This window comes from Schistocerca cancellata, chromosome 8 (genome assembly GCF_023864275.1).
Source record: "Schistocerca cancellata isolate TAMUIC-IGC-003103 chromosome 8, iqSchCanc2.1, whole genome shotgun sequence".
Lineage (NCBI taxonomy): Eukaryota > Metazoa > Arthropoda > Insecta > Orthoptera > Acrididae > Schistocerca > Schistocerca cancellata.
Genome location: NC_064633.1, coordinates 568,053,798 through 568,079,365, shown reverse-complemented (window position 1 = coordinate 568,079,365; position 25,568 = coordinate 568,053,798). Strand labels below are relative to the sequence as shown.

The 25,568-nt window shown below is 35.4% G+C and overlaps 1 protein-coding gene across 1 annotated transcript in view; it reads right to left on the bottom strand.

Annotated features, from left to right (window-relative positions):
* The window catches only part of LOC126095030 (carbonic anhydrase-related protein 10-like), a 991,041-nt gene that overhangs the window by 66,789 nt on the left and 898,684 nt on the right, over positions 1 to 25,568 (bottom strand). The window contains exon 6 of the mRNA XM_049909691.1: positions 22,178 to 22,244. Within this exon, the coding sequence (XP_049765648.1) occupies positions 22,178 to 22,244 (67 nt within the window). The remainder of the gene's footprint in view (positions 1 to 22,177; positions 22,245 to 25,568) is intronic.

Below are 25,568 nucleotides of genomic sequence, written 5' to 3'. Positions count from 1 at the left end.
TCACATGTAAAGCAGTTTATATTAAATTGCGTTTAGACGTCACTGGGCAGCTTCGATAGAATAAAAAGAACGAGTAAAAAGGCAGGAATATTTAACAATATTCAATAACAGTTTCCAGCAGTTTCGAACAGTGAATTCACTTGCAGTTTTCGTGAAGGAACTGTGGAAATGCAGCTTTACAGAAATTACGTTCATTACATTGTCGACGGGCTGTATTAGTCTCCTACAGAAGCTACCGCAGCGGTGTTAAGCGGAGCCAGAGCCACCTAGCGGGAGGCGACGCCAGGCGGGGACGGTGGAGACGCGGCGCAGCCGGCGCCCGTGACGTGACCGCGAGACAATTGCCTGTCTGGGCGGCCATCCGTCCCCAGCGGCGCCGCTGCCGCCGTCTGTCGGCGCGACGGCTCAACTGACTTCATCTGGCGGCAGCCTCGCTCGTTAGGCGCCCCCACTGCCTCCACACTGCCGTCTCTGTTCCCCCTCTTCATCCTGCCTGTCACGGTTGTCACCACCAACAACATCAACTCCTCCTTCATCCTCGATCGACTTTAACGCGAGAGATTTTCTTACATGGGCTTGCGGCAAGCAAGTAGCAAATACACTACTGGCCATTAAAATTGCTACACCACGAATATGACGTGCTACAGACGCGAAATTTATCCGACAGGAAGAAGATGATGTGATATCCAAAGGATTCGCTTATCAGAGCACTCACACAAGGTTGGCGCCGGTGGTGACACCTACAACGTGTTGACATGAGGAAAGTTTCGAACCGATTTCTCATACACAAACAGCAGTTGACCGGCGTTGCCTGGTGAAACGTTGTTGTGATGCCTCGTGTAAGAAGGAGAAATGCGTACCATCACGTTTGCGACTTTGATAAAGGCCGGATTGTAGCCTATCGCGATTACGGTTTATCGTATCGTGACACTGCTGCTCGCGTTGGTCGAGATCCAATGACTGTTAGCAGAATACGGAATCGGTGGTTTCAGGAGGGTAATATGGAACGCCGTGGGGATCCCAACGGCCTTGTATCACTAGCGGTCGAGATGACAGGCATCTTATCCGCATGGCTGTAACGGATCGTGCAGCCACGTCTCGATCCTTGAGACAACAAATGGGTACGTTTTCAAGAGAACAACCATCTGCACCAACATTTCGAAGAGGTTTTCAGCAGCATGGACTATCAGCTCGGAGACCATGGCTGCGGTTACCCTTGACGCTGCATCAGAGGCAGAAGCGCCTGAGATGGTGTACTCAACGACGAACCTGGGTGCACGAATAACTAAACGTCATTTTTTCGGATGAAGCGAGGTTCTGTTACAGCAGCATGATGGTCGCATCCATGTTTGTGCGACATCGCGGTGAACACGCATTCGAAGCGTGTATTCGTCATCGCCATACTGGCGTATCACCCGGCGTGATGGTATGGGATGCCATTGGTTACACGTATCGGTCACCTCTTGTTCGCATTGTCGGCACTTTGAACAGTGGTCGTTACATTTCAGGTGTCTTCCGACCCGTGGCTTTACCCTTCATTCGATCCCTGCAAAACCCTACATTTCAGCAGGATAATGCACGACCGCATGTTGCAGGTCCTTTACGGGCCTTTCTGGTTACAGAAAATGTTCGACTGCTGCCCCAGTCAGCACATTCCCCAGATCTCTCCCCAACTGAAAACGTCTGGTCAATGGTGGCCGAGCAACTGGTTCGTCACGATACGCCAGTAACTACTCTTTATGAACTGTGCTATCGTGTTGAAGCTGCATGCATGTACATGCGCACGCCATCCAAGCTCTGTTTCACTCAATCCCCAGGCGTATCAAGGCCGTTATTACGGCCAGAGGTGGTTGTTCTGGGTACTGATTTCTCAGGATCTACGCACCCAAACTGCGTGAAAATGTAATCACATGTCTGTTCTAGTATAATATATTTGTCCAATGGGTATCCGTTTACTATCTGCATTTATTCTTGGTGTAGCAATTTTAATGGGCAGGAGTTTAGTTTCATTCACATGTATTGTTCTTATGTCTTTATAAATTTCTAAAGTAGGACCACTGATTAAAAAACTGGATACATAATGATCTAAGGTGAGTCAGCTTATATGGGCCAACCTAAATTTGTCTAAACAGGAATAAAATCAGCGAAAAAATGTTCCTTTCGGACTGCAAAAAAGGCGAGAGTGCTCTTGTTTAAAACACTCTGACTGAAAGTGGGGTACTAACTGCCTCATCCTATCTCCCTGAGCATCTTTAAAATTTTTTGCGTGCGAAAATATTCACACTCTTTATAACGTGCAGCTCACCTCACACTCTCACAGGCCTCCCTGACTGTAACTCACTCGAACCCGCTGGTCCACATCTGTAAATCGCTCATACCAATCCACCCCCACTTGTCCTTTCTCACTCACTCATTGAGCCCAGCTCATTGTCATTTTCTCATTATGTCTCTCTGAAATGAAATGAAATGAGCGGATGGCATTATTTGCCGGGATCGGCCGCCAAGTGCAAGTCTTATTTCAGTCGGCGCATCATTGAGCGACTTTCGGCCGATTATGAGGATGAAATGATGGTGAGAACGACACAGTACCCAGTCCGTGAGCTGAGAAAATCTCCAACTCGGCCGGGAATCAAACCCAAACCCAGAGCATGGGAGGCCACCACGTTACCACCCAGCTAAGCAGGGATGTGTCTCTCTGTCTCTGTCTCCTGTTTCATAGCCACAATATCCTTCGTTCTGTCTTTCGACTAGTCTTTTCTCCCACTGGTACTGTCTCGCTCTTGTTCTGCCTTAGGTGCTCCTGTTTCATTCATTCCTGCCCACTTCTGCTGTTTCTCCTTACTGACACTATCTCTCTCTTCCCCGTTGTCATTGTCATAGATTCCGTGTCTCATTATCACTGGTTTTCACCCAGTTATGCTTTCTCCTTCTCTTCTTCCTCTCGCACTGGAGCGCCCTTTACTCTTTCCATAGCAGTGTCCTGTCACTGTCAACTATGTCTCATCACTGCCGCTAAGTCCCTCTTCTCCCTCTCTCTCGTACTGCCGTTTTGTCTATCGCTGTTTCTGTACCTCGGCCGCTGTCTGCTATCTACCAGTATTCATTACTTTACCGTTTCTCTCCTACTGCCATTGTCCCCTTATCTGTCACAAGGAGAGATCCCCAGTGGGGGGATCGACTTTTTGGAACCATCTGTAAGGTTATGTAGGCTACGATCCCAGGTACCACATACTTGTACAACAGCCATTCAGTCTGGTGGTCCCTCATTTGCGAATAATTGACGAAAGAAAAATTCGGAATGTTGAGTGACACGCAATTACCTTTAAAAAGTTAGATTAAGCCCTCTGATTGCGTGGTATAATGGACTGAATAGTCGTCCCACATGCTGGAGTTGTGGGATCGAATCTTGTCAGCTGCCGTGAATTTTCCTTATGTTTAAATCTTTATTGAAACCACTTTACCATCATTTTTATTCAATTAATTGATTTTAATGGAATTCAGTATTTCCATTTCTTCGTCACATCAATTTAATCATAATAACAACTTCTTAATTTGCTCTCATTTTTCTTCCTATCATTCTTTTTCTACTTGAAATCTTTTTTCCACTTGAAATCTTTGTTCGTGTGTTTTAGTTAATTTCATGTACTCTTTTCAGTTTAATTTCTTTCGTTTCATCATCCTTTTTTGTCCACTTTATTGCTTTCATTGTATCTGCTTTTCATATTGTTTGAATTTCGATACACTTATTATGAAACGACCCCTTAGAACAATTTATAAACGACTGTGCTTAAACTGACACACAATATTTTTTAGCGCAACGCAATCTGACTTTCAGAAATCCCTACAAAGGAATGGCCCTGACTAACATTAACCTGTACCTTTCACAAATCACTTGCCTCACCAAAAATCTCCGTTACTCGAACTACTGCAATACAGCGAGCGCCACTACTGCCAGCTAAATGAAAGATTCAAACTTAATAATCGTAATATATATAGCAGTTCATAACATCCATTCTGTACTCAAAAATCCGCCATCTCATTTCCCACATCCACCACTGCTGGCGGCTCACCTCCAACTGCGCAACGCTACGCGCTGTTCACATCCAGCTGCCGCTGCCCAACACTACAATGGCAGACAACAATGCAAACTAGCCACAGACTGCACACAGCACAGCCAGTGGTTTTCATACAGAGCGCCACGTGGCGTTACCAATAAGAAAACCTAAACAGCCTACTTACATTATAAACTCTTCTTTTATATAAATCTTCATCAGCGTTGTTTTGTCAGTGGTTCGATAGGTATTTAGTTTGTGTTATAAAAGTTTGTATGGCGATTACCATGCAAAGAATTGCATATCTGGTACGAAAACACAGTTTTCAAACCACTGCACAATCTCTATAAATAGCTTATTTGATCTTTTATTTTTTTTCTTAGAAATCCGAATTTTCAAATAATTGAATAGAAAAATTTAATTAAATTCATATTCACAAAAATTCCGTTTGGAAAAAGTATGATATAGGAATAAATGAAACAAATGAAAATAGTTCATACTGTGGTAACAAACGAATGTAAATAAGAAATTACGTTAAAATCACTGGATGAATAAAAATACTGATGACAGTCATTTCGGTAAGGATTAAGAAGAAAATCTGGCACCTGACGTGATTCGAACACCTGTTATCCTATCCATTACACCACACGACCATATCACGTAATTCGGATATTATAATATTATTTAGCACCAAACAAAATTCCGATTTTTTGTTCGTCACCTTCTCGCAAGCAAGGGCCCACCAGTGTGAATGGCAGCAGTGTGCAATACATGGGATCTTAACCTACATCATCATACATTAGGTTTCAAACAGTGACTCCCACCCCTGGGGATCTCTACTTGTCAGCATAGAAAAGCGCAAATATGTTCGCATGCCAAAAGTTTTGAAAAAAACTTTAAAGGAGCTGAGGAAGTTAGAAGGATGCAGCTGGTATAGCCCATTTCACCGTCTTTTAAGGACATTCACCCTATTTTTACACCTATAGGAGCAGTTTTCCGCTGCTTCCCTTCTTTTCCCTGCTGCAGCAGAGAATGTCGCTCTTGTGAAACGAACTTAATGCGTCAAAAAATTTTGGTAGTTTACTTATGTGAAATTGAAGTAAACAAAGCCAATTTGACACCTCACACACGACTTAGGTACACAAAAATTCTGCATGTGCTTCGGTACTACAACACGTCGTACCCAGATCTCTTCTGTGGATAACGGTATCACCTTATAACATACGAAGGGTTGGAACTTCAATGGCGGCAAATATTTATTTACAACTTACAACAAGCAGACACATGTTTCTAAGTTTTCCTGTGCTTGAGAGGAGTCACCAACATTGTGTATAACCCCTCGCCAGAAATGTGCAAGTCGTAGGACACATTTAGCAGCGCCAGATGTGTTGATACATCGAGTGGAGGTGTCTGCTGTCTGACGATTCTCTGTGACAGTTCTGAAACGAATACCATAAAGTGGTTCCTCCATCTCAGGAATCAAGTCATATAAGGACTTCATTTTGGCACCCTGGAGAATATTCAAAAGCAAGTGACCGACATGTTAAAAGCAGTACCAGGTGAAGCCTTTCAGCGCAAGTACCAAAACTGGAAACATACACTCCTGGAAATTGAAATAAGAACACAGGCACATAGACACAGGCAACAGAGCATGCACAATGTCGGCACTAGTACAGTGTATATCCACCTTTCGCAACAATGCAGGCTGCTATTCTCCCATGGAGACGATCGTAGAGATGCTGGATGTAGTCCTGTGGAACGGCTTGCCATGCCATTTCCACCTGGCGCCTCAGTTGGACCAGCGTTCGTGCTGGACGTGCAGACCGCGTGAGACGACGCTTCATCCAGTCCCAAACATGCTCAATGGGGGACAGATCCGGAGATCATGCTGGCCAGGGTAGTTGACTTACACCTTCTAGAGCACGTTGGGTGGCACGGGATACATGCGGACGTGCATTGTCCTGTTGGAACAGCAAGTTCCCTTGCCGGTCTAGGAATGGTAGAACGATGGGTTCGATGATGGTTTGGATGTACCGTGCACTATTCAGTGTCCCCTCGACGATCACCAGTGGTGTACGGCCAGTGTAGGAGATCGCTCCCCACACCATGATGCCGGGTGTTGGCCCTGTGTGCCTCGGTCGTATGCAGTCCTGATTGTGGCGCTCACCTGCACGGCGCCAAACACGCATACGACCATCATTGGCACGAAGGCAGAAGCGACTCTCATCGCTGAAGACGACACGTCTCCATTCGTCCCTCCATTCACGCCTGTCGCGACACCACTGGAGGCGGGCTGCACGATGTTGGGGCGTGAGCGGAAGACGGCCTAACGGTGTGCGGGACCGTAGCCCAGCTTCATGGAGACGGTTGCGAATGGTCCTCGCCGATACCCCAGGAGCAACAGTGTCCCTAATTTGCTGGGAAGTGGTGGTGCGGTCCCCTACGGCACTGCGTAGGATCCTACGGTCTTGGCGTGCATCCGTGCGTCGCTGCGGTCCGGTCCCAGGTCGACGGGCACGTGCACCTTCCGCCGACCACTGGCGACAACATCGATGTACTGTAGAGACCTCACACCCCACGTGTTGAGCAATTCGGCGGTACGTCCACCCGGCCTCCCGCATGCCCACTATACGCCCTCACTCAAAGTCCATCAACTGCCCATACGGTTCACGTCCACGCTGTCGCGGCATGCTACCAGTGTTAAAGACTGCGATGGAGCTCTGTATGCCACGGCAAACTGGCTGACACTGACGGCGGCGGTGCACAAATGCTGCGCAGCTAGCGCCATTCGACGGCCAACACCGCGGTTCCTGGTGTGTCCGCTGTGCTGTGCGTGTGATCATTGCTTGTACAGCCCTCTCGCAGTGTCCGGAGCAAGTATGGTGGGTCTGACACACCGGTGTCAATGTGTTCTTTTTTCCATTTCCAGGAGTGTACGTTCGTCGTAGTTCCCACATTAAGTTCCGCGATTATTTGACGCAGTGTTGATTGTCTGTTAGCACTGACAACTCTGCGCAAACGCCGCTGGTCTCGGTCGTTTAGTTAAGACTAACGGCCACTGCGTTGTCCTTGGTGAGAGGTAATGTCTGAAATTTGGTATTCTCGGCACACTCTTGACAATGTGGGCCTCAGAATACTGAAATCTCTAACGATTTCCGAAACACATCCACATTAATATCCATCGTTGGGCCATAGTCTTGTAGGAAATATTTTCACATGGATCACTGAGTACAAATGAGAACTGCGAAAATGCATCACCCATTTATACGATGTGCGGACGATACTGCTTCCATCTGTACATATGCATATCGCTATCCCCTTACTTTTCTCACCTCAGTATAGCTGTATGATGTCGCAATTTTTTTTGTACGCAGTAGTATTAGTAGATATGAAATGGGTATTCTAGCACAACTATCGAAATCGACCACGTTTTAGCAATTTTTATGCTATTTTAAGGTCATTTTATATCAAAATTGACTTTTTGATCATTTTTGGTGTTAACTACATCTGAAAATAGGGAAATGCCAAAAAGTGTCCCAAATAAGTTATAGGCCTCTAAAACAAATATATACAATGAAAGAATATATACAATACAACATATACTATTGTAATATACATACAATATATTAATGAATAATATCTATAACAATATATACAATATGATATATGTACAATAAACAAATATAAAATATATACAATATAAAAATATATACAATATCTATAATATACAATATCTACGATATACAACTATGTAATCTGAATTAACATATACTATAATGTCCAAGTGGTAATGTATTTATTCCATCACCCATAATATGCCTTTTATCATCATGTGGACTTAATGCTATCTTATTTAGTTCGACTGTATATATTTCATGTTTAATGGTTCTAATTAAATTCATAGTTCTATATTGCTCATTCTTATTGAATAAGCAATCTTTATAGTCATCGAATGTTATTCTATTATTTACAACACATATCTTAACACCTTTAGATTTTTTAGTTTCTTTTTCATATACTTTATATGCATACATTTTAGATCTTAATCCAATAAATTCTTTCATAATTTTACCATTACATTCATCTTTCATTTTTCCTAATACCTTTTTGTTCATTTGTGGTATATTGTACACATTATTTGTTGCATAATCACTTGTATCAAAATGTTCAATCATATTTTTCATATCTTCATAAAAGTCATCAGTTTTTATATTGTATATATAACTATCTGTATCTTGATAACATAATTCAATATTTGTATCATATTTAGGTTTCATTACATTGTAATGGAAATTATACATTAATTCTTTTGATAAATCTAATATACTCATACCAATATATATTGGTTTATTAAATTTAATTTCAGTTTTATTCATATGAATAGCTACTACATTTTCATTATATATTGTTCTATGTTTAAAATTAGGTTTAGCAATTAATTTATCACATTTTCTACCATCTGATACTAATTTTATGTTAACTCTATTACGTATATTTTCCATAGTTTTTCCAAACACACTATTATTCATTAGTTTATAGAAATCTTTTTCAAATTCATTTTTTGCTTTTTTCCTCATTTCTGTATTAAAAGCAATATATTTGTTCAACCAATCACTTTGATTAAATTTTAAAACACGGTGTATCTTTTTTAATTTCATTCCTAATGATAGATATTGTTTTAAATTTCTATAGTGTACAACATATTTTGTTTTATCATATAATGTAGTTAATAGTTTACCCATGTTTTCTGGTGCTAATGGTACATCTTTATGTTTATCATGTAGTTCAGTTGGATATTCTAAATCAACTTCTAATATATATCCAGTATCAGAATCATCTTTCATATTCATTATAAATTTATTCCAATAGTTTATATAAAATTCAGGATAATTTAACCATTCAAAACCACCATAAGGTAGATTCTGTGACATGGCATAACCATATAGATTATTAGCATCTAAATACATTAGATAATTTGATTCTTTATTTTTATCATAATCATTTAGATATTTATTATTTGCTTTTACATGTCTTTTACAACATTGTGTTATACCACCTCTTATTCCATTTTCAACCATTAAAATCATATCATAATCATGTAATAATTCTAATGGCTGATTCATCATTTTTAACATTGAATCCTATGATAAACCAGGTGCTGTATAATACCATGCTGGATCTAAATCATATGATTTCATACATATATCTCTAAAGTTCTCAAATACATCAGCTAATAATAACATATCTGTTTTTAGATATAAATCATGATATTCACCTAGATTTTTAATATTGAATTCATTCCATACTAATTGTGCATGTTTATAATCATCATTAGTTATATTACACTCATTCAGTTTATTATAGAATTCATTTTTAGATGGTAATTGTGTTTCATTAAATTTATTCCAATCATCCATATAATCATATGGGTACACACCTTTTCTAATAACTAAATCTATTTCATCATCATTAAAGAATTGTTTAATATTAAGCATTTTATCTTTTGATAAATTAGATGATAGTTTATCTAATGAAGATGCCATAAATCTAAATGTATCAATAAACCTCATTTTTAACTTATTTGTTTGTTTACCAAAACTAATATATTTTTCTTCATTATTTGGTATCAAATCAATATCTTTATTATCATAACCAAGTTCTTTAATAAATAAATGTGAATCATAACCAGTTAGATTGTGTAAGAATATTGGTACAAATGTTGGTTGTTGAAGTTTAAGATTACATTCATTACACAATGGTGCTATATAATTACCAGTTAAATTATCATGATGATGTACTTTTTTATTATCTGGTGTATATACTGATTTACATAATGTACAATTTTTAGATTCATTATGTATTTTTATTTGTTCATCTGTTAACTTATTCATTGGTTAAATTTGTGAATATATTTCACCAATTTCATCAACTTCATTTTTTATCATTTCTATGAATGTTTTAGCTGCATTTTGTCCTCTATAAACAACTGGATTTTTATAATGACCATGAATATATTTCACATAGTAACAAAATCCAGATGGTTCATGTTTTTGATATTTCAGTGTGTATGATTTATTTTGGTTTGGCGTACATTTATCCATTTTCAATAATAAGCTTTCAAAATCAGCATATATGACAAATGGAACATACATTGTATGATTATAGTTTTTGAATGTTATATATTCACCTCTTTGAGGTATAATAGTTTTAGATGATTCATGTTTTGAACAATCGATTTTATGTATATTTAATTTATCTTCTGAATTAAAGTGTTGTAGGCACATTTTACATAGATGAATTTTACCATGATGCATTGTTTTCTGACATCTAACTAAACGTGATAAATGTTTAATCCAACAATAATGTGATTCATTATTATTTTTCATGTATAATAAATCAACATGTTTTGGTTTTTCATCTTTAGCTGTCTTTAATGGATATATTTCATATTTTTCATTGTATGCATATACATTAATCGATATATTAAGTTTATATTCATATTTAGGTATATTATCAATTTTAACTGGATATTCTATTGGACCAATTTTAGCTTCTAATTCATCAATATAGTCTTTATAATTACTAGTTCGATCAGGATTACGATCAACTGGATATAATGCTGATGCTATAGACCATAGAAAACATTTTTGATAATTATTTTTAACTTTTACACATGCTTTCTTATTTCGTATTTTAAGTGGTAATTCCATATAAGATGAACCACGTAATGGTGTATATTTGTTAATGCCTAATTGTAATCCAATTATTCTATTTAACATCCAACCTGATCCTCTATCTTGAAAATCATACATACGTTTTAACATTTCACGTTTACCATTTGTATAAAATTTATTTAGATCTTTTTCATTTGTGATTGTATAGTTGTATGTTGAGAATCTAAATTCTTTTATTTCATTTGTAGTATTCAATTTGAATTCACAATACAATATTAAATTAACTTTTAATCCATTGTATATTTTAAGATTATCTTTTATTAACTTATGTATAATAGGTTTAGCTGATGTCATAATATGTTGTGGGTCTTTGATTTCAATATTGTTTTCAATGTTGTATGTTTGTAGCCTATTTTGGAATGCTTTTTCAATTGAATGATATTTATGTGTTTTTCTTTCTTTAGGTTGTTCAAATATATCTGTAGCAAATGGAAATGTTGTTTGAGTATTTTGAATCAACTGTAACAAATCACTTTTACATAATTTAGAATATCCACTTATATTTAAATGTTTAGCTATAGTTTTAAGTTCACTAATATTCATTGTTGATGGATCTTTATCTTCTATATTAGCAATAGATACATTTTTAGGTGTTCTTTTTCTTTTATTAGATTCCTTAGCAATATCAATTGTATGTGGAAATAATAAATCCATTAATTCACTTTTACGCATTTTAGAGTAACCTTTAATCTTTATGCTTTTAGCTATTGCTCTAAGTTCATTCATCTTCATCTCCATTATGATAGCTCTATTTATTAATGAAGAAAACTATTATTTTTGTTGTCTATTTACTTACTTAATTATTATTCAGAATATTTGGTAACTGTATTTTTACAAATAGACACAGATATATCTATTTATTAGGGATAAAAAGTAAACTAATTGTTGTCTGTATGTGTTGTCTCTTTTATGTTTTTTTATATTACATAACTGATATTTATTAGCCTTATTTTGATAACTAGATATAGTTAGATGTATCTATTTACTTATATAATTATTATTCAGAATATTATACTCTATACAACATATGGTTATATAATGAATTAGTAGATATTTATAGATTCTTTTTCTTGTATAAGATCAGAATAAATTAATGATTTTTCATGCTGTTTAAGTTTACATCTAGCTACAATTCTACCACATTCACATGCTACCTTTTCAAATAATTTATCTTTGTTTGCTTCATAATATCTTTTAGTATAATAACATGCACACTGGTTACATAATCTACGATGTCCATCTTTTACAAATTTATCAAAATGAAATTCATTAATATTTTTATCTTCTTTACATCTACAACATTTCTTAGTTGTATCCATTTATTACACTTAAAAACTCTAATGTTGTCTAAATTCTAATACATGTACCTTTTAATCTGATCTGTCAAAAAATCATTAATTCATTCTGATCTTATAAAAGAAAAAGAATCTATAAATATCTACTAATTCATTATATAACCATATGTTGTATAGAGTATAATATTCTGAATAATAATTATATAAGTAAATAGATACATCTAACTATATCTAGTTATCAAAATAAGGCTAATAAATATCAGTTATGTAATATAAAAAAACATAAAAGAGACAACACATACAGAAAACAATTAGTTTACTTTTTATCCCTAATAAATAGATATATCTGTGTCTATTTGTAAAATACAGTTACCAAATATTCTGAATAATAATTAAATAAGTAAATAGACAACAAAAATAATAGTTTTCTTCCTTAATAAATAGAGCTATCATAATGGAGATGAAGATGAATGAACTTAGAGCAATAGCTAAAAGCATAAAGATTAAAGGTTACTCTAAAATGCGTAAAAGTGAATTAATGGATTTATTATTTCCACATACAATTGATATTGCTAAGGAATCTAATAAAAGAAAAAGAACACTTAAAATGTATCTATTGCTAATATAGAAGATTAAGATCCATCAACAATGAATATTAGTGAACTTAAAACTATAGCTAAACATTTAAATATAAGTGGATATTCTAAATTATGTAAAAGTGATTTGTTACAGTTGATTCAAAATACTCAAACAACATTTCCATTTGCTACAGATATATTTGAACAACCTAAAGAAAGAAAAACACATAAATATCATTCAATTGAAAAAGCATTCCAAAATAGGCTACAAACATACAACATTGAAAACAATATTGAAATCAAAGACCCACAACATATTATGACATCAGCTAAACCTATTATACATAAGTTAATAAAAGATAATCTTAAAATATACAATGGATTAAAAGTTAATTTAATATTGTATTGTGAATTCAAATTGAATACTACAAATGAAATAAAAGAATTTAGATTCTCAACATACAACTATTCAATCACAAATGAAAAAGATCTAAATAAATTTTATACAAATGGTAAACGTGAAATGTTAAAACGTATGTATGATTTTCAAGATAGAGGATCAGGTTGGATGTTAAATAGAATAATTGGATTTCAATTAGGCATTAACAAATATACACCATTACGTGGTTCATCTTATATGGAATTACCACTTAAAATACGAAACAAGAAAGCATGAGTAAATGTTAAAAATAATGATCAAAAATGTTTTCTATGGTCTATAGCATCAGCATTATATCCAGTTGATCGTAATCCTGATCGAACTAGTAATTATAAAGACTATATTGATGAATTAGAAGCTAAAATTGGTCCAATAGAATATCCAGTTAAAATTGATAATATACCTAAATATGAATATAAACTTAATATATCGATTAATGTATATGCATACAATGAAAAATATGAAATATATCCATTAAAGACAGCTAAAGATGAAAAACCAAAACATGTTGATTTATTATACATGAAAAATAATAATGAATCACATTATTGTTAGATTAAACATTTATCACGTTTAGTTAGATGTCAGAAAACAATGCATCATGGTAAAATTCATCTATGTAAAATGTGCCTAAAACACTTTAATTCAGAAGATAAATTAAATATACATAAAATCGATTGTTCAAAACATGAATCATCTAAAACTATTATACCTCAAAGAGGTGAATATATAACATTCAAAAGCTATAATCATACAATGTATGTTCCATTTGTCATATATGCTGATTTTGAAAGCTTATTATTGAAAATGGATAAATGTACGCCAAACCAAAATAAATCATACACACTGAAATATCAAAAACATGAACCATCTGGATTTTGTTACTATGTGAAATATATTCATGGTCATTATAAAAATCCAGTTGTTTATAGAGGACAAAATGCAGCTAAAACATTCATAGAAATGATAAAAAATGAAGTTGATGAAATTGGTGAAATATATTCACAAATTTAACCAATGAATAAGTTAACAGATGAACAAATAAAAATACATAATGAATCTAAAAATTGTACATTATGTAAATCAGTATATACACCAGATAATAAAAAAGTACATCATCATGATCATTTAACTGGTAATTATATAGCACCATTGTGTGATGAATGTAATCTTAAACTTCAACAACCAACATTTGTACCAATATTCTTACACAATCTAACTGGTTATGATTCACATTTATTTATTAAAGAACTTGGTTATGATAATAAAGGTATTGATTTGATACCAAATAATGAAGAAAAATATATTAGTTTTGGTAAACAAACAAATAAGTTAAAAATGAGGTTTATTGATACATTTAGATTTATGGCATCTTCATTAGATAAACTATCATCTAATTTATCAAAAGATAAAATGCTTAATATTAAACAATTCTTTAATGATGATGAAATAGATTTAGTTATTAGAAAAGGTGTGTACCCATATGATTATATGGATGATTGGAATAAATTTAATGAAACACAATTACCATCTAAAAATGAATTCTATAATAAACTGAATGAGTGTAATATAACTAATGATGATTATAAACATGCACAATTAGTATGGAATAAATTCAATATTAAAAATCTAGGTGAATATCATGATTTATATCTAAAAACAGATATGTTATTATTAGCTGATGTATTTGCGAACTTTAGAGATACATGTATGAAATCATATGATTTAGATCCAGCATGGTATTATACAGCACCTGGTTTATCATGGGATTCAATGTTAAAAATGATGAATCAGCCATTAGAATTATTACATGATTATGATATGATTTTAATGGTTGAAAATGGAATAAGAGGTGGTATATCACAATGTTGTAAAAGATATGTAAAAGCAAATAATAAATATCTAAATGATTATGATAAAAATAAAGAATCAAATTATCTAATGTATTTAGATGCTAATAATCTATATGGTTATGCCATGTCACAGTATCTACCTTATGGTGGTTTTGAATGGTTAAATTATCCTGAATTTTATATAAACTATTGGAATAAATTTATAATGAATATGAAAGATGATTCTGATACTGGATATATATTAGAAGTTGATTTAGAATATCCAACTGAACTACATGATAAACATAAAGATGTACCATTAGCACCAGAAAACATGGGTAAACTATTAACTACATTATATGATAAAACAAAATATGTTGTACACTATAGAAATTTAAAACAATATCTATCATTAGGAATGAAATTAAAAAAGATACATCGTGTTTTAAAATTTAATCAAAGTGATTGGTTGAACAAATATATTGCTTTTAATACAGAAATGAGGAAAAAAGCAAAAAATGAATTTGAAAAAGATTTCTATAAACTAATGAATAATAGTGTGTTTGGAAAAACTATGGAAAATATACGTAATAGAGTTAACATAAAATTAGTATCAGATGGTAGAAAATGTGATAAATTAATTGCTAAACCTAATTTTAAACATAGAACAATATTTAATGAAAATCTAGTAGCTATTCATATGAATAAAACTGAAATTAAATTTAATAAACCAATATATATTGGTATGAGTATATTAGATTTATCAAAAGAATTAATGTATAATTTCCATTACAATGTAATGAAACCTAAATATGATACAAATATTGAATTATGTTATCAAGATACAGATAGTTATATATACAATATAAAAACAGATGACTTTTATGAAGATATGAAAAATATGATTGAACATTTTGATACAAGTGATTATGCAACAAATAATGTGTACAATATACCACAAATGAACAAAAAGGTATTAGGAAAAATGAAAGATGAATGTAATGGTAAAATTATGAAAGAATTTATTGGATTAAGATCTAAAATGTATGCATATAAAGTAAATGAAAAAGAAACTAAAAAATCTAAAGGTGTTAAGAAATGTGTTGTAAATAATAGAATAACATTCGATGACTATAAAGATTGCTTATTCAATAAGAATGAGCAATATAGAACTATGAATTTAATTAGAACCATTAAACATGAAATATATACAGTTGAACTAAATAAGATAGCATTAAGTCCACATGATGATAAAAGGCATATTATGGGTGATGGAATAAATACATTACCACTTGGACATTATAGTATATGTTAATTCAGATTACATAGTTGTATATCGTAGATATTGTATATTATAGATATTGTATATATTTTTATATTGTATATATTTTATATTTGTTTATTGTACATATATCATATTGTATATATTGTTATAGATATTATTCATTAATATATTGTATGTATATTACAATAGTATATGTTGTATTGTATATATTCTTTCATTGTATATATTTGTTTTAGAGGCCTATAACTTATTTGGGACACTTTTTGGCATTTCCCTATTTTCAGATGTAGTTAACACCAAAAAATGATCAAAAAGTCAATTTTGATATAAAATGACCTTAAAATAGCATAAAAATTGGTAAAAAGTGGTCGATTTCGATAACTGGGGCAGAACATACATTTCCTATCTACTAGTATTGTTGGAATCGCATCTTGGATCTTACTACGTGTTCATAAGTGTATAGTGTGTATCATGAACAGCAGCTGTACTGCTGTACTCTCTTAACCGGCTTCGAGTTACTTTTACACCTGCCAGCTTCGCATAATGAAGAACGAACGACGTGCTACATCTCCCTCGAATCCACTCAAAATGCAGATCAAATTTCCCATAAGTATGTTTCGTGCTCACCAAGTGACAGTGCTTAACTATATCAGTGTCTTATGCAAACCACGTAACGCGGCACCAACCTGAGTGTTGTTAACTTCGAAACCCTACACATTTCTCAAGATCTCTGTATACTGAATTGATATTGATTACAACAGAAGAGATTTTTTTTTCTCAAACCGGTCATCACACATGTGTAAAAATGTTTCTCTAATTATGCTACAGAGTACCCTCGGTGATTTAGGGTTGTTGATAATTCTTCTTCAAAATGGAAATGAACGCGTCTCTTTTATTTCGACATCTGCAATTTCGGTTTTTTTTCCGCAGTTGAAAGGAGACACTGTATCACGACCTTCAGCAGGGAAGAATTTCGGAAGACTGAATTCAGTATTTCGACTTTCTGCGTATTACCTGTAGTTTTCGTTTACTTTCCATAAGAGCTGAACTTCATAGGATATTTTGTCAGACCTATCTGAAAAAGGTTACTTTCGAACTCGTTCTACGCTATGTATACTGTTCTCCTCACCCTCCAATGTGATTTCGATCTTCACTTAAATTTGCGACTGGTCTTACGTTGCATTCGTACCAATTTACTAACACGCTTGTGTACTCGTAAACACGGTGGGTCGATCGCATCCACCACAACCATACTGGGAACATACACATTGTCTCTGGTAAGCTTTTCTCGATAACTTACAAAACAATAAGTGAAAGAAATACTTATTTAGATAAGTAAATGTAAGAAACGTTACTCTTTATGTGGACGTTTGTGGTCTGTGACATAGATACGATTCTTTTAATGTCGTCGTGAGAAGATATCTACTGCTGTTAAACCGGGTGACTGTGTGAGCCATTCCTGAGGACCACGGCACCTGATGTTCAGTTCATGCACAACATCATGTGCAGAATGGGCTAGTTGATGATCCTGTTGTTTCCACATAAGGCCTCTCACCTCTAGATTGCACTGTTGGCGATAAAATTTCGAGAAATTTCATCTTGTTAGAGATCCTACAAAGTAATCTGGATCCATGATTCCATCTTCACAGTTTTCGCGTCGCACGTTAATGGACCACTTCGTTTGACGAGTGTGACATATCCACCTAGGATTTTGTGCCGCTCAGAAAGTGTATTATGACGATTCAGTGCACTATAATTAGTGAACATGGTATTCCTCCGAGAACATATATCTTGTAAGGCGTCCATAGTGAAATAATATATGGCTCATTTGCAGAAAGTCACTCTTACATCAAAATCGTTCCCATGCAGCTTCTCAGTGACAGGTGGTAGGAGCTAAACTGGTGCCATGTGCTATTTTAGATACCAGTGACTGCACTAACTCTTCGATAAGACAATATGAGGAAGATGGTGCATTGCAGTTAAGACAAATACTTACGTATCATCACTTCTAGCTTCCGCCTATTTTCACACTGCTTGTTCCTTGAACTCGCTGTTCAGAACTTAACAATATAATGGCTGTGCAAGTTCGTATACCAGCATATCTTATGGCAGGAGCCATGACTGCTTCAACTGCATCGTGTCGGCAATCGTGAGTGTATATGCAACGTTTATAACACGTCAGTGTCCTTAGCATATCGAATGTTCAGATCGTTTCTAAGGCCCATTAAGCTGTGCATGGAAACTGGGCACCCATTTAAACCCCAACATAAATGAGAAATCCACCAACAGAACATGATTGTCGACACTGCCAATTATGACAGGTTGCATCACTCTTCAATTTAAACATTTCTAGCTTCCTAACCAAAGTTAATAAAACTTGAATTTACATTGATTTGTATTTAGTTAGCTTTATTATATCAGCTGCATGATGGGAAAAAATTATATCCTATAGAAATATAATTTGGTATAAAAATCGCTGGGAAATAAATAAATGGATGTTCGAGCTCTGCAGAAAACTTAAGTTTTTTATATTTCCCAGTCTAAATTAGTACTCCTTCCAGTTAAAATTTGGTAAAATTCAAAGAACCATTAGATATTTATGTCAAGTGCATATTGTATAGTAATACAGAATTATAGCCACTGATGCTCCACCTCTTGATTTGATTGCTCAGATAATCAGCAAAGTTGCTGAGAACTAAAATATTTTCCTATGTCACCTAACATTCTTTTAACACCTACAGTCATTGCTGCCCTCTGTATTAACATATTCAGAAAGTTTTGGTCTCTTAGAAACGAGGGGGTTTAAAAATGTCTCCTAACGAGTCGGTTCTGTAACTATCTACACGATGATATTTTGAGACAAGACGCAGAGAAAAATCTCACTTTAATCCCATCCCCTACTAAATGATTGAAGGTAATAAATGAAAATAACCAGCTGGAACGGAGAAACATCCACTACTCTGAGATGTCAGTGCTTTAATTTTTCTTTCGGTGTAACCATTCTTAATGCAGTGTATTCCATCATTTAAAAACAAATTAATATGTTGACTTTTCAGAAAATTTCTCACGTTTGATAACCAAAAAGATATACTGAAGGTTTTCCTTCTACTTTTTTTTTACGTCAATGGTTGAATGTATACAGCTTGTGTCAGAGGTAGTGATGGTGTACGTTTCTAGACCACTTGAATTTATGCCAACACCCTGGATTATATTCCGTACTTCACCGGAGCGAGGGTACAGGGAACTGTTGACGGTAACCTGGCTGCTACAGGAAGCTGTTGACGGTGACCTCGCTGCCGGGTTAAGTTCCACGATCTGATTGTTGTTGTTAGAGAGGAATGAACTCCAGTATATAAAACAGCTGCAAACTCCTAATTACTCTACATTGAATTAATGTGGTAAATAACTGACGTTAAATATGTAAGCAAGAAAAAGTTATAAGAGGTTTGAAATTTTGTATATGTTTGCTAGAAGTTACTAAGTGCTTTCAATCTCAAATCATGTAGGCAAGGGAATAGTGTGGCATTGTTGTCTTTCTCATGTGCATAAGGCAAATGCAGAAATGTGAACTACGGCGACGTTACAACCAAATGCCTCAAACAGACCTAACGTGCCGTTATCTTTCCTTGGCTGTCAAAGAACAAACACCGGTAGACTTGGATTGAAGATTGAAGAATGTGTATGGCCCAACATGGCTGTCAAAAACCACCTTTGTGCGATGGTGCGCCAGGTTCTGTACTAATGGCGATTCGAAACAAGATGATGGTCGATCCAGGAGGCCAGCCTCATCCATTGCAGACAAGTATTAGGCACTGAAGCTCACATCCTATAGCCCTGATCTCTCCCATGAGGGTATCGCGTCTTCTGCCCCTTAAAAAAACCTTTGAAAGGTCGACGATTCCACGGATGCCATTAGACTGCAACTTATAATTAGCACCTGGAGCCATGAGCTGTGTTTGTCTCTTAGTAGCAATGACACCCTGTTTTACCCTTTCCTGACTTTTACTTCGAAAACATTTAATAACAACACAAGAACTCATCAGGTTCATCCCGACAACACATACATGTGACACATGTAGTGAGAGTGTTACCAAATGTTACTTGAATATTTGAGGATCTGTCATGATCACATACTTAAAGAAGTAACGAAACAGTTAGATGTAGAGACACATAATTCACCATCAGCACACCACTGTACTATCAATCTCGAATAAATAAAGCGTAACGATTTCTCAGAGTGACGTTGTAAGATGCCGGTTTCTTCAGAGGTCGAGTCAACCTCGACTGCCCTTGGAGCGGAGAGTGTTTGCCCGAGTGAAAGGAAGAACGACCATGTGTTCAGCTTAAAAGCAAATTCCGCTACATTGTGTGGGAGCGTCCAGCCTACGCATTCTTTACAATATAGCAGACAGTTTCAGAGATTTTCACAGGGAGACAGCAAACGCCAAACGCCGATGCTACAGATTTCCGGATTTGTCGCCTTAAACGAAACGTCATTCTCACGTTTTAGAAGATCAATGCTGATTGGCAGACGATATTTATGACGCCTTGAGCTGAAGGAGCAATGTAAGAGACCGAAAGATATACCCCTTCATGTCTGGCGTGGAGAGGGGCTGTTCCGTTGTCGCTCTTGGAGCGAGAACACGTAATGAGAGCATATGCGCTCGTACGTGTACTTAAGGACCGAGGAACAAGTCTCTCCTCAGTACTTCACTGGGAGAGCACCTCTGTCGAGAGCGATTTGGAGTGCGACTCTATATTGAGTCCTTGCGATTAAGCGTTGTTCACTGTGTTGGCCGCCACACTTATTGTGCGGTGTGAACGGACAGAGTTATACTTAAACGCCTGCGAGCGAAATTTGAGTGGCATCGCGGTGGACTGGTTATCTGACCGGTGTACCACGCCAATAGTTAGACTAGGGGCGAATAGGAGTCCTTGACTTCAAGGCGTAGGGAGAGTTTGATTGGCGAAGGTCAATCCAGATAGAACGAGAGTTACCTTATTTGTCAGCAGCGAGCGGCGCAGACAGCAGTCATCACAGCTCACGGTATTGTCCGCTACAGCTCTTGCAAGCCCCATATTTCCTCCACAACAGTACACTTCACTGCATTTCTCACGTGACAGTCTCGACCATACCTAGCAACATTCTAACGGATAATTATTCAAGTTGAGTAGGTGCAGCTCTCAGCCATTCTGCCAAGTCAATAACAATCTTAAACTTTAATAGAAATTTCATCAGCGAATCTTATCCTTGAGAGGTAACTTCACATTCCGCAAAGAACCCGGAAATAGCTTGTTGAATTCATAACTAAAGGTGCCATTGTTATTTCTCAGAATTTTAGCAAAATAAATAATAATTTTCGTTAGTTTCATGTTTTTCTTACACTATCTAGCACTACTACAGTGCCCAAGTATCCCACAAGTGACATAAAAAATTTTGTGAATTTTTGTGTCATTTCCTTACAGCGGACGACTCCAGAAGATATTTATTGCTGAAAGTTATCCAGGCATTTCTCTTCAGAACGTTAGGAGCGTCTGTCTGACTTCTGTAGTAGTGTGGGGGTGGAAACCGCATCTTGCAGGAGCCACAGGGTAAAGGGTACATCTCAGATTAATCCGTTGCGCAGAATGACAGAATAGCACCCACATGCTCACAACGTATAGAGATTATTTTCATACAGAAATAATTTTGCTCTATGCGCGACATATTTCAATTGTGTTATTTCAGATTGTCAAATGGATGTACAGTTTGCTTCCAGATGAAGATAATTAAAAGGAAAGCAAAAACGTTGCTACTCCTTAGTTGATTTACTATCTTCACATTACTTTGAAGTTTGTGTGCTCCACACTGCGTCAGTAAGCTTCAGCTGATTCAAATGCCGACGCTAATCTGCCCTTTGTTGTAAAGTTATATTTTCTGGACAGAACAGTTTAGAGGGAAGCCACAATACGTGTCGCTCACCCTTGAAGCGGATGTGGCCGAATGTGCTGGTGATGATCCGCAGCTCGGTCGTCGGCGACTCGGACACCTGCAAAAGGAGACGGGTTTGTGAATTTGAGGCTGAAACTGACCCTAAATAATGAAAAGTGTGAGATTATTAACGTGAGTACTGAAAGGAATCCGTCAAAAATCAGTTACACGATAAATAACACAAGTCTAAAGGCTGCCAACACCGCTATACACCTAGGGATTATAACCGCAAACAACGTAAACTGGAACGATCGCTTAGGTAATGTTGAGGGGAACGCGAACAGAAGACTGTCTTTTATTGACGGAAGACTCAGAAAATGCGACAGATTGACTAAAGAGATTGCCTACACTTCCGTCCTTTGCCTAGAGTACCGCACTGCTGTATGGGATCCTTACGAGATGGAGGCTCTGCAGGACGTATTTTAACGATATGCCTACTTCTTCCGGAATTAATTTGAAGGATTTTGAAACTATAATGAACTGTTTAAACCCTGACAGTAGTGAGTTTACTCCTGAAGAAAGACTTGTTTGGAATAAATGATTGAGTTTCTTCGCAAACAAGAATTGAGCGTTGAGGACAAAAGAAAGATGGTAATGTATTGTATGTAAAAACATACTGGTTAGAAAAAGGAGACACGATATGGAAGTCAGAGCTGCTAAGATATAGACAGGAGACCTAATGTCAGTAAAGAGCTATGAGCCATTCAAGCAAATACCATCTAAGATCTCAAAATTCTTTCACAAGTACCATATATAATTTGAAGTGGTGGACATAAGCCACATTAATGCCTAATATCTAATTTTTCCAAAACCTATGAAAAAATTCGATATATGAAACATTGTGCACATAAAGTTGTACAAGGGGACAGCTGACTGGGGTTGTTAATCCCAGAGGAATGCATACTCTTTATGAATCAAGTGCTTGCAAAACAAAGGGCTCCAAGTCACTCAGAGCTAGTTTCTTCTTTCATTCTTCTTCAAACCGTCCTGCAGTTTGTTAAAAATATGTTTTACGAGACTGTTATCTCTCTCGTAAGTAAAAAATGTTGATGATTTTGCAGTGTATGAGTAGTTAAGCAGATCACGTTTTCAATTAGTTATCAGTAAGTAACAGGAGTATTTTATGTAACTGGATTTTCCATATGATGGATATTTGTCTATGGAAAGTAGTATCTCATCTTAAGTTTGATCTTATGTATTTTCAAGATGAAGGACGTCATTAATTACTAAATACATATATAACTATATACTTATATACGGATACTTATTCACTTAGAAAATAAATGACTTATAAATGGAGTTCATCCCTGATGTAAAAATGAAATCAAGGGTGTATATAGAAAGTAAGTGAATAATGGCACACAAATTAGTTGTGTCATAATGAGATTATATAGTTTAACATTGAATTCTAGAAGAGATTGTGACTCTGGGTATAAAGGAGGAGGAAAGTGTAGAAGGGCTATGTCGTACTGATATGTTGTAATTTATGAATACGATAATGCCTAGGGGCAATAGCGAATATAATTATTCATTATTTGACAATGTGAATAATTTTTCTGTAACTGCTTAGGAATAAGTAAAGTACGAATGTTGGTATGAGTGATAGACAGAACAAGTTAAATAATTTACAATATTGTAAAGCAGTGTAAAAAACTGAAGAGATGTAATGTTGCTAACTGCAGTGGATACTCAAAGCAGGATGGAAGATTAAAATGTCATACACTTACCAAACAGAACCAATAGGTAACCATAATTGTGTAATTTGTGTCAGCAAAGAGTGAAAGAACTTATTTACAGTAGCGATGATGATATAAATTGAACTTGCTAATATATAAAAACCAGCTTACAACAAAGAACAATGTTACAGAAGATAGTAAAAGGAAAGTGCTCGTAGATGCTGTTGGCATTAGTTATGTTCCACTTAAAGAGACACCAACATGCAGTGTCAAGTTTGTGTTTGATGTTGAACAATAATACGTTCCACTTAAAGAGACATCAACATGCAGTGTCAAGTTTGTGTTTGATGTTGAACAATAATCAAATTAACCAAAGATGATGTGGAAGTATGGAGGAAAATGTCATTTAACACTACAAGAGAGTGGCTGTTCTTGGTTGTGATAACAAAGAGTAGATCAACAGTCCTGGGGTGACCACTAACAGGTGAAACATAGTAACAAGCATTTTACAGTTGCCAAAATTATAAAATAAAATTTTGGGTGAAATTCTAGTGAACAGTGGTGGATATAAAACAACGCAATTTTATTTTCATTTTATTTAAATTTTGTTGTTTAAAATGAGGATGCTGAAACTTGACTTTGTTTTCTTTTAATTAAACTAGTTTAAAACAATTTATGCAGTTGAATGGTTTTTCAATCTAAAATTTTGTAGTACAATGTTGATAATTTTTAAGGAAATACTTTGAGCTAAGATTAACTTCCAAAACATGTATTTCAGCTGTTTAGATTAAATGACGTTTGTTGCAATTTATTTTATAAAAGTAATAAGTATAAGATTTCCTTTCTTAGATATGGATGTGATAACATGTGAGTGATGTGTTTTCTTTATTTTCATGGATTTGTGTTTTTTCAGTACTTTGTTACTAATTAAGGTATATGAGTTTTTATTATTTGTTTAATTGTACAATTTCAATTCATCAGGTTACCTTCCATTCAGAAAGTCGGTGATCTCAGCGACTGTTATGTGACTTATAAATAAATGAGAGTAGCAATCAATCGTCCTTGTTCAGATTTTATTACGCAAATCCAGATTTCGGCTAGTAGCTAGCTATTCTCAATGCACTATTTTCTATTTTCAATGCATATAAGTCCCTGTTGTTTGGGCGTCAGTCACAGTTCTTCGAATACTAGTGAAAGAACTGTGACTGAAGCCCGAACAACAGGGACTTACATGCACTTACAACAGAAAATACTGCACTGAGAATGGCTAGCTACTAGCCGAAATTTGGATTTGCGTAGTAAAATGTAAAAAAGGACGACTGATTCTTGACTCTATAAATTTCCATTCAATTGCATTTCAGACGTAATAATTTAGCTATGTTGATGGGAAATGTATCATATATTTAGTACTTTATTTATAATTATTTCAATATGTAGTAATGAGATTAACGATAGCATTATAACACAAACAGATACACAGTTCTAGGGGTGCCTGTGACACGCAGAAAAACAGGTGCTGATTGTGTTCAACTAGTATCTACTCTTTCTTATCACATCAGGTTTAGAATTGCAGTATAAAATTGTGACATAAAATGTCAGCTAAACAGATTTTGTCAATAGTCCATATAAAATGTATTTTTAACATCAGTAGGTAACTTCTACACACTATTTGTTAAAGACAACAGAGATTGTCCCACACTTCTAGG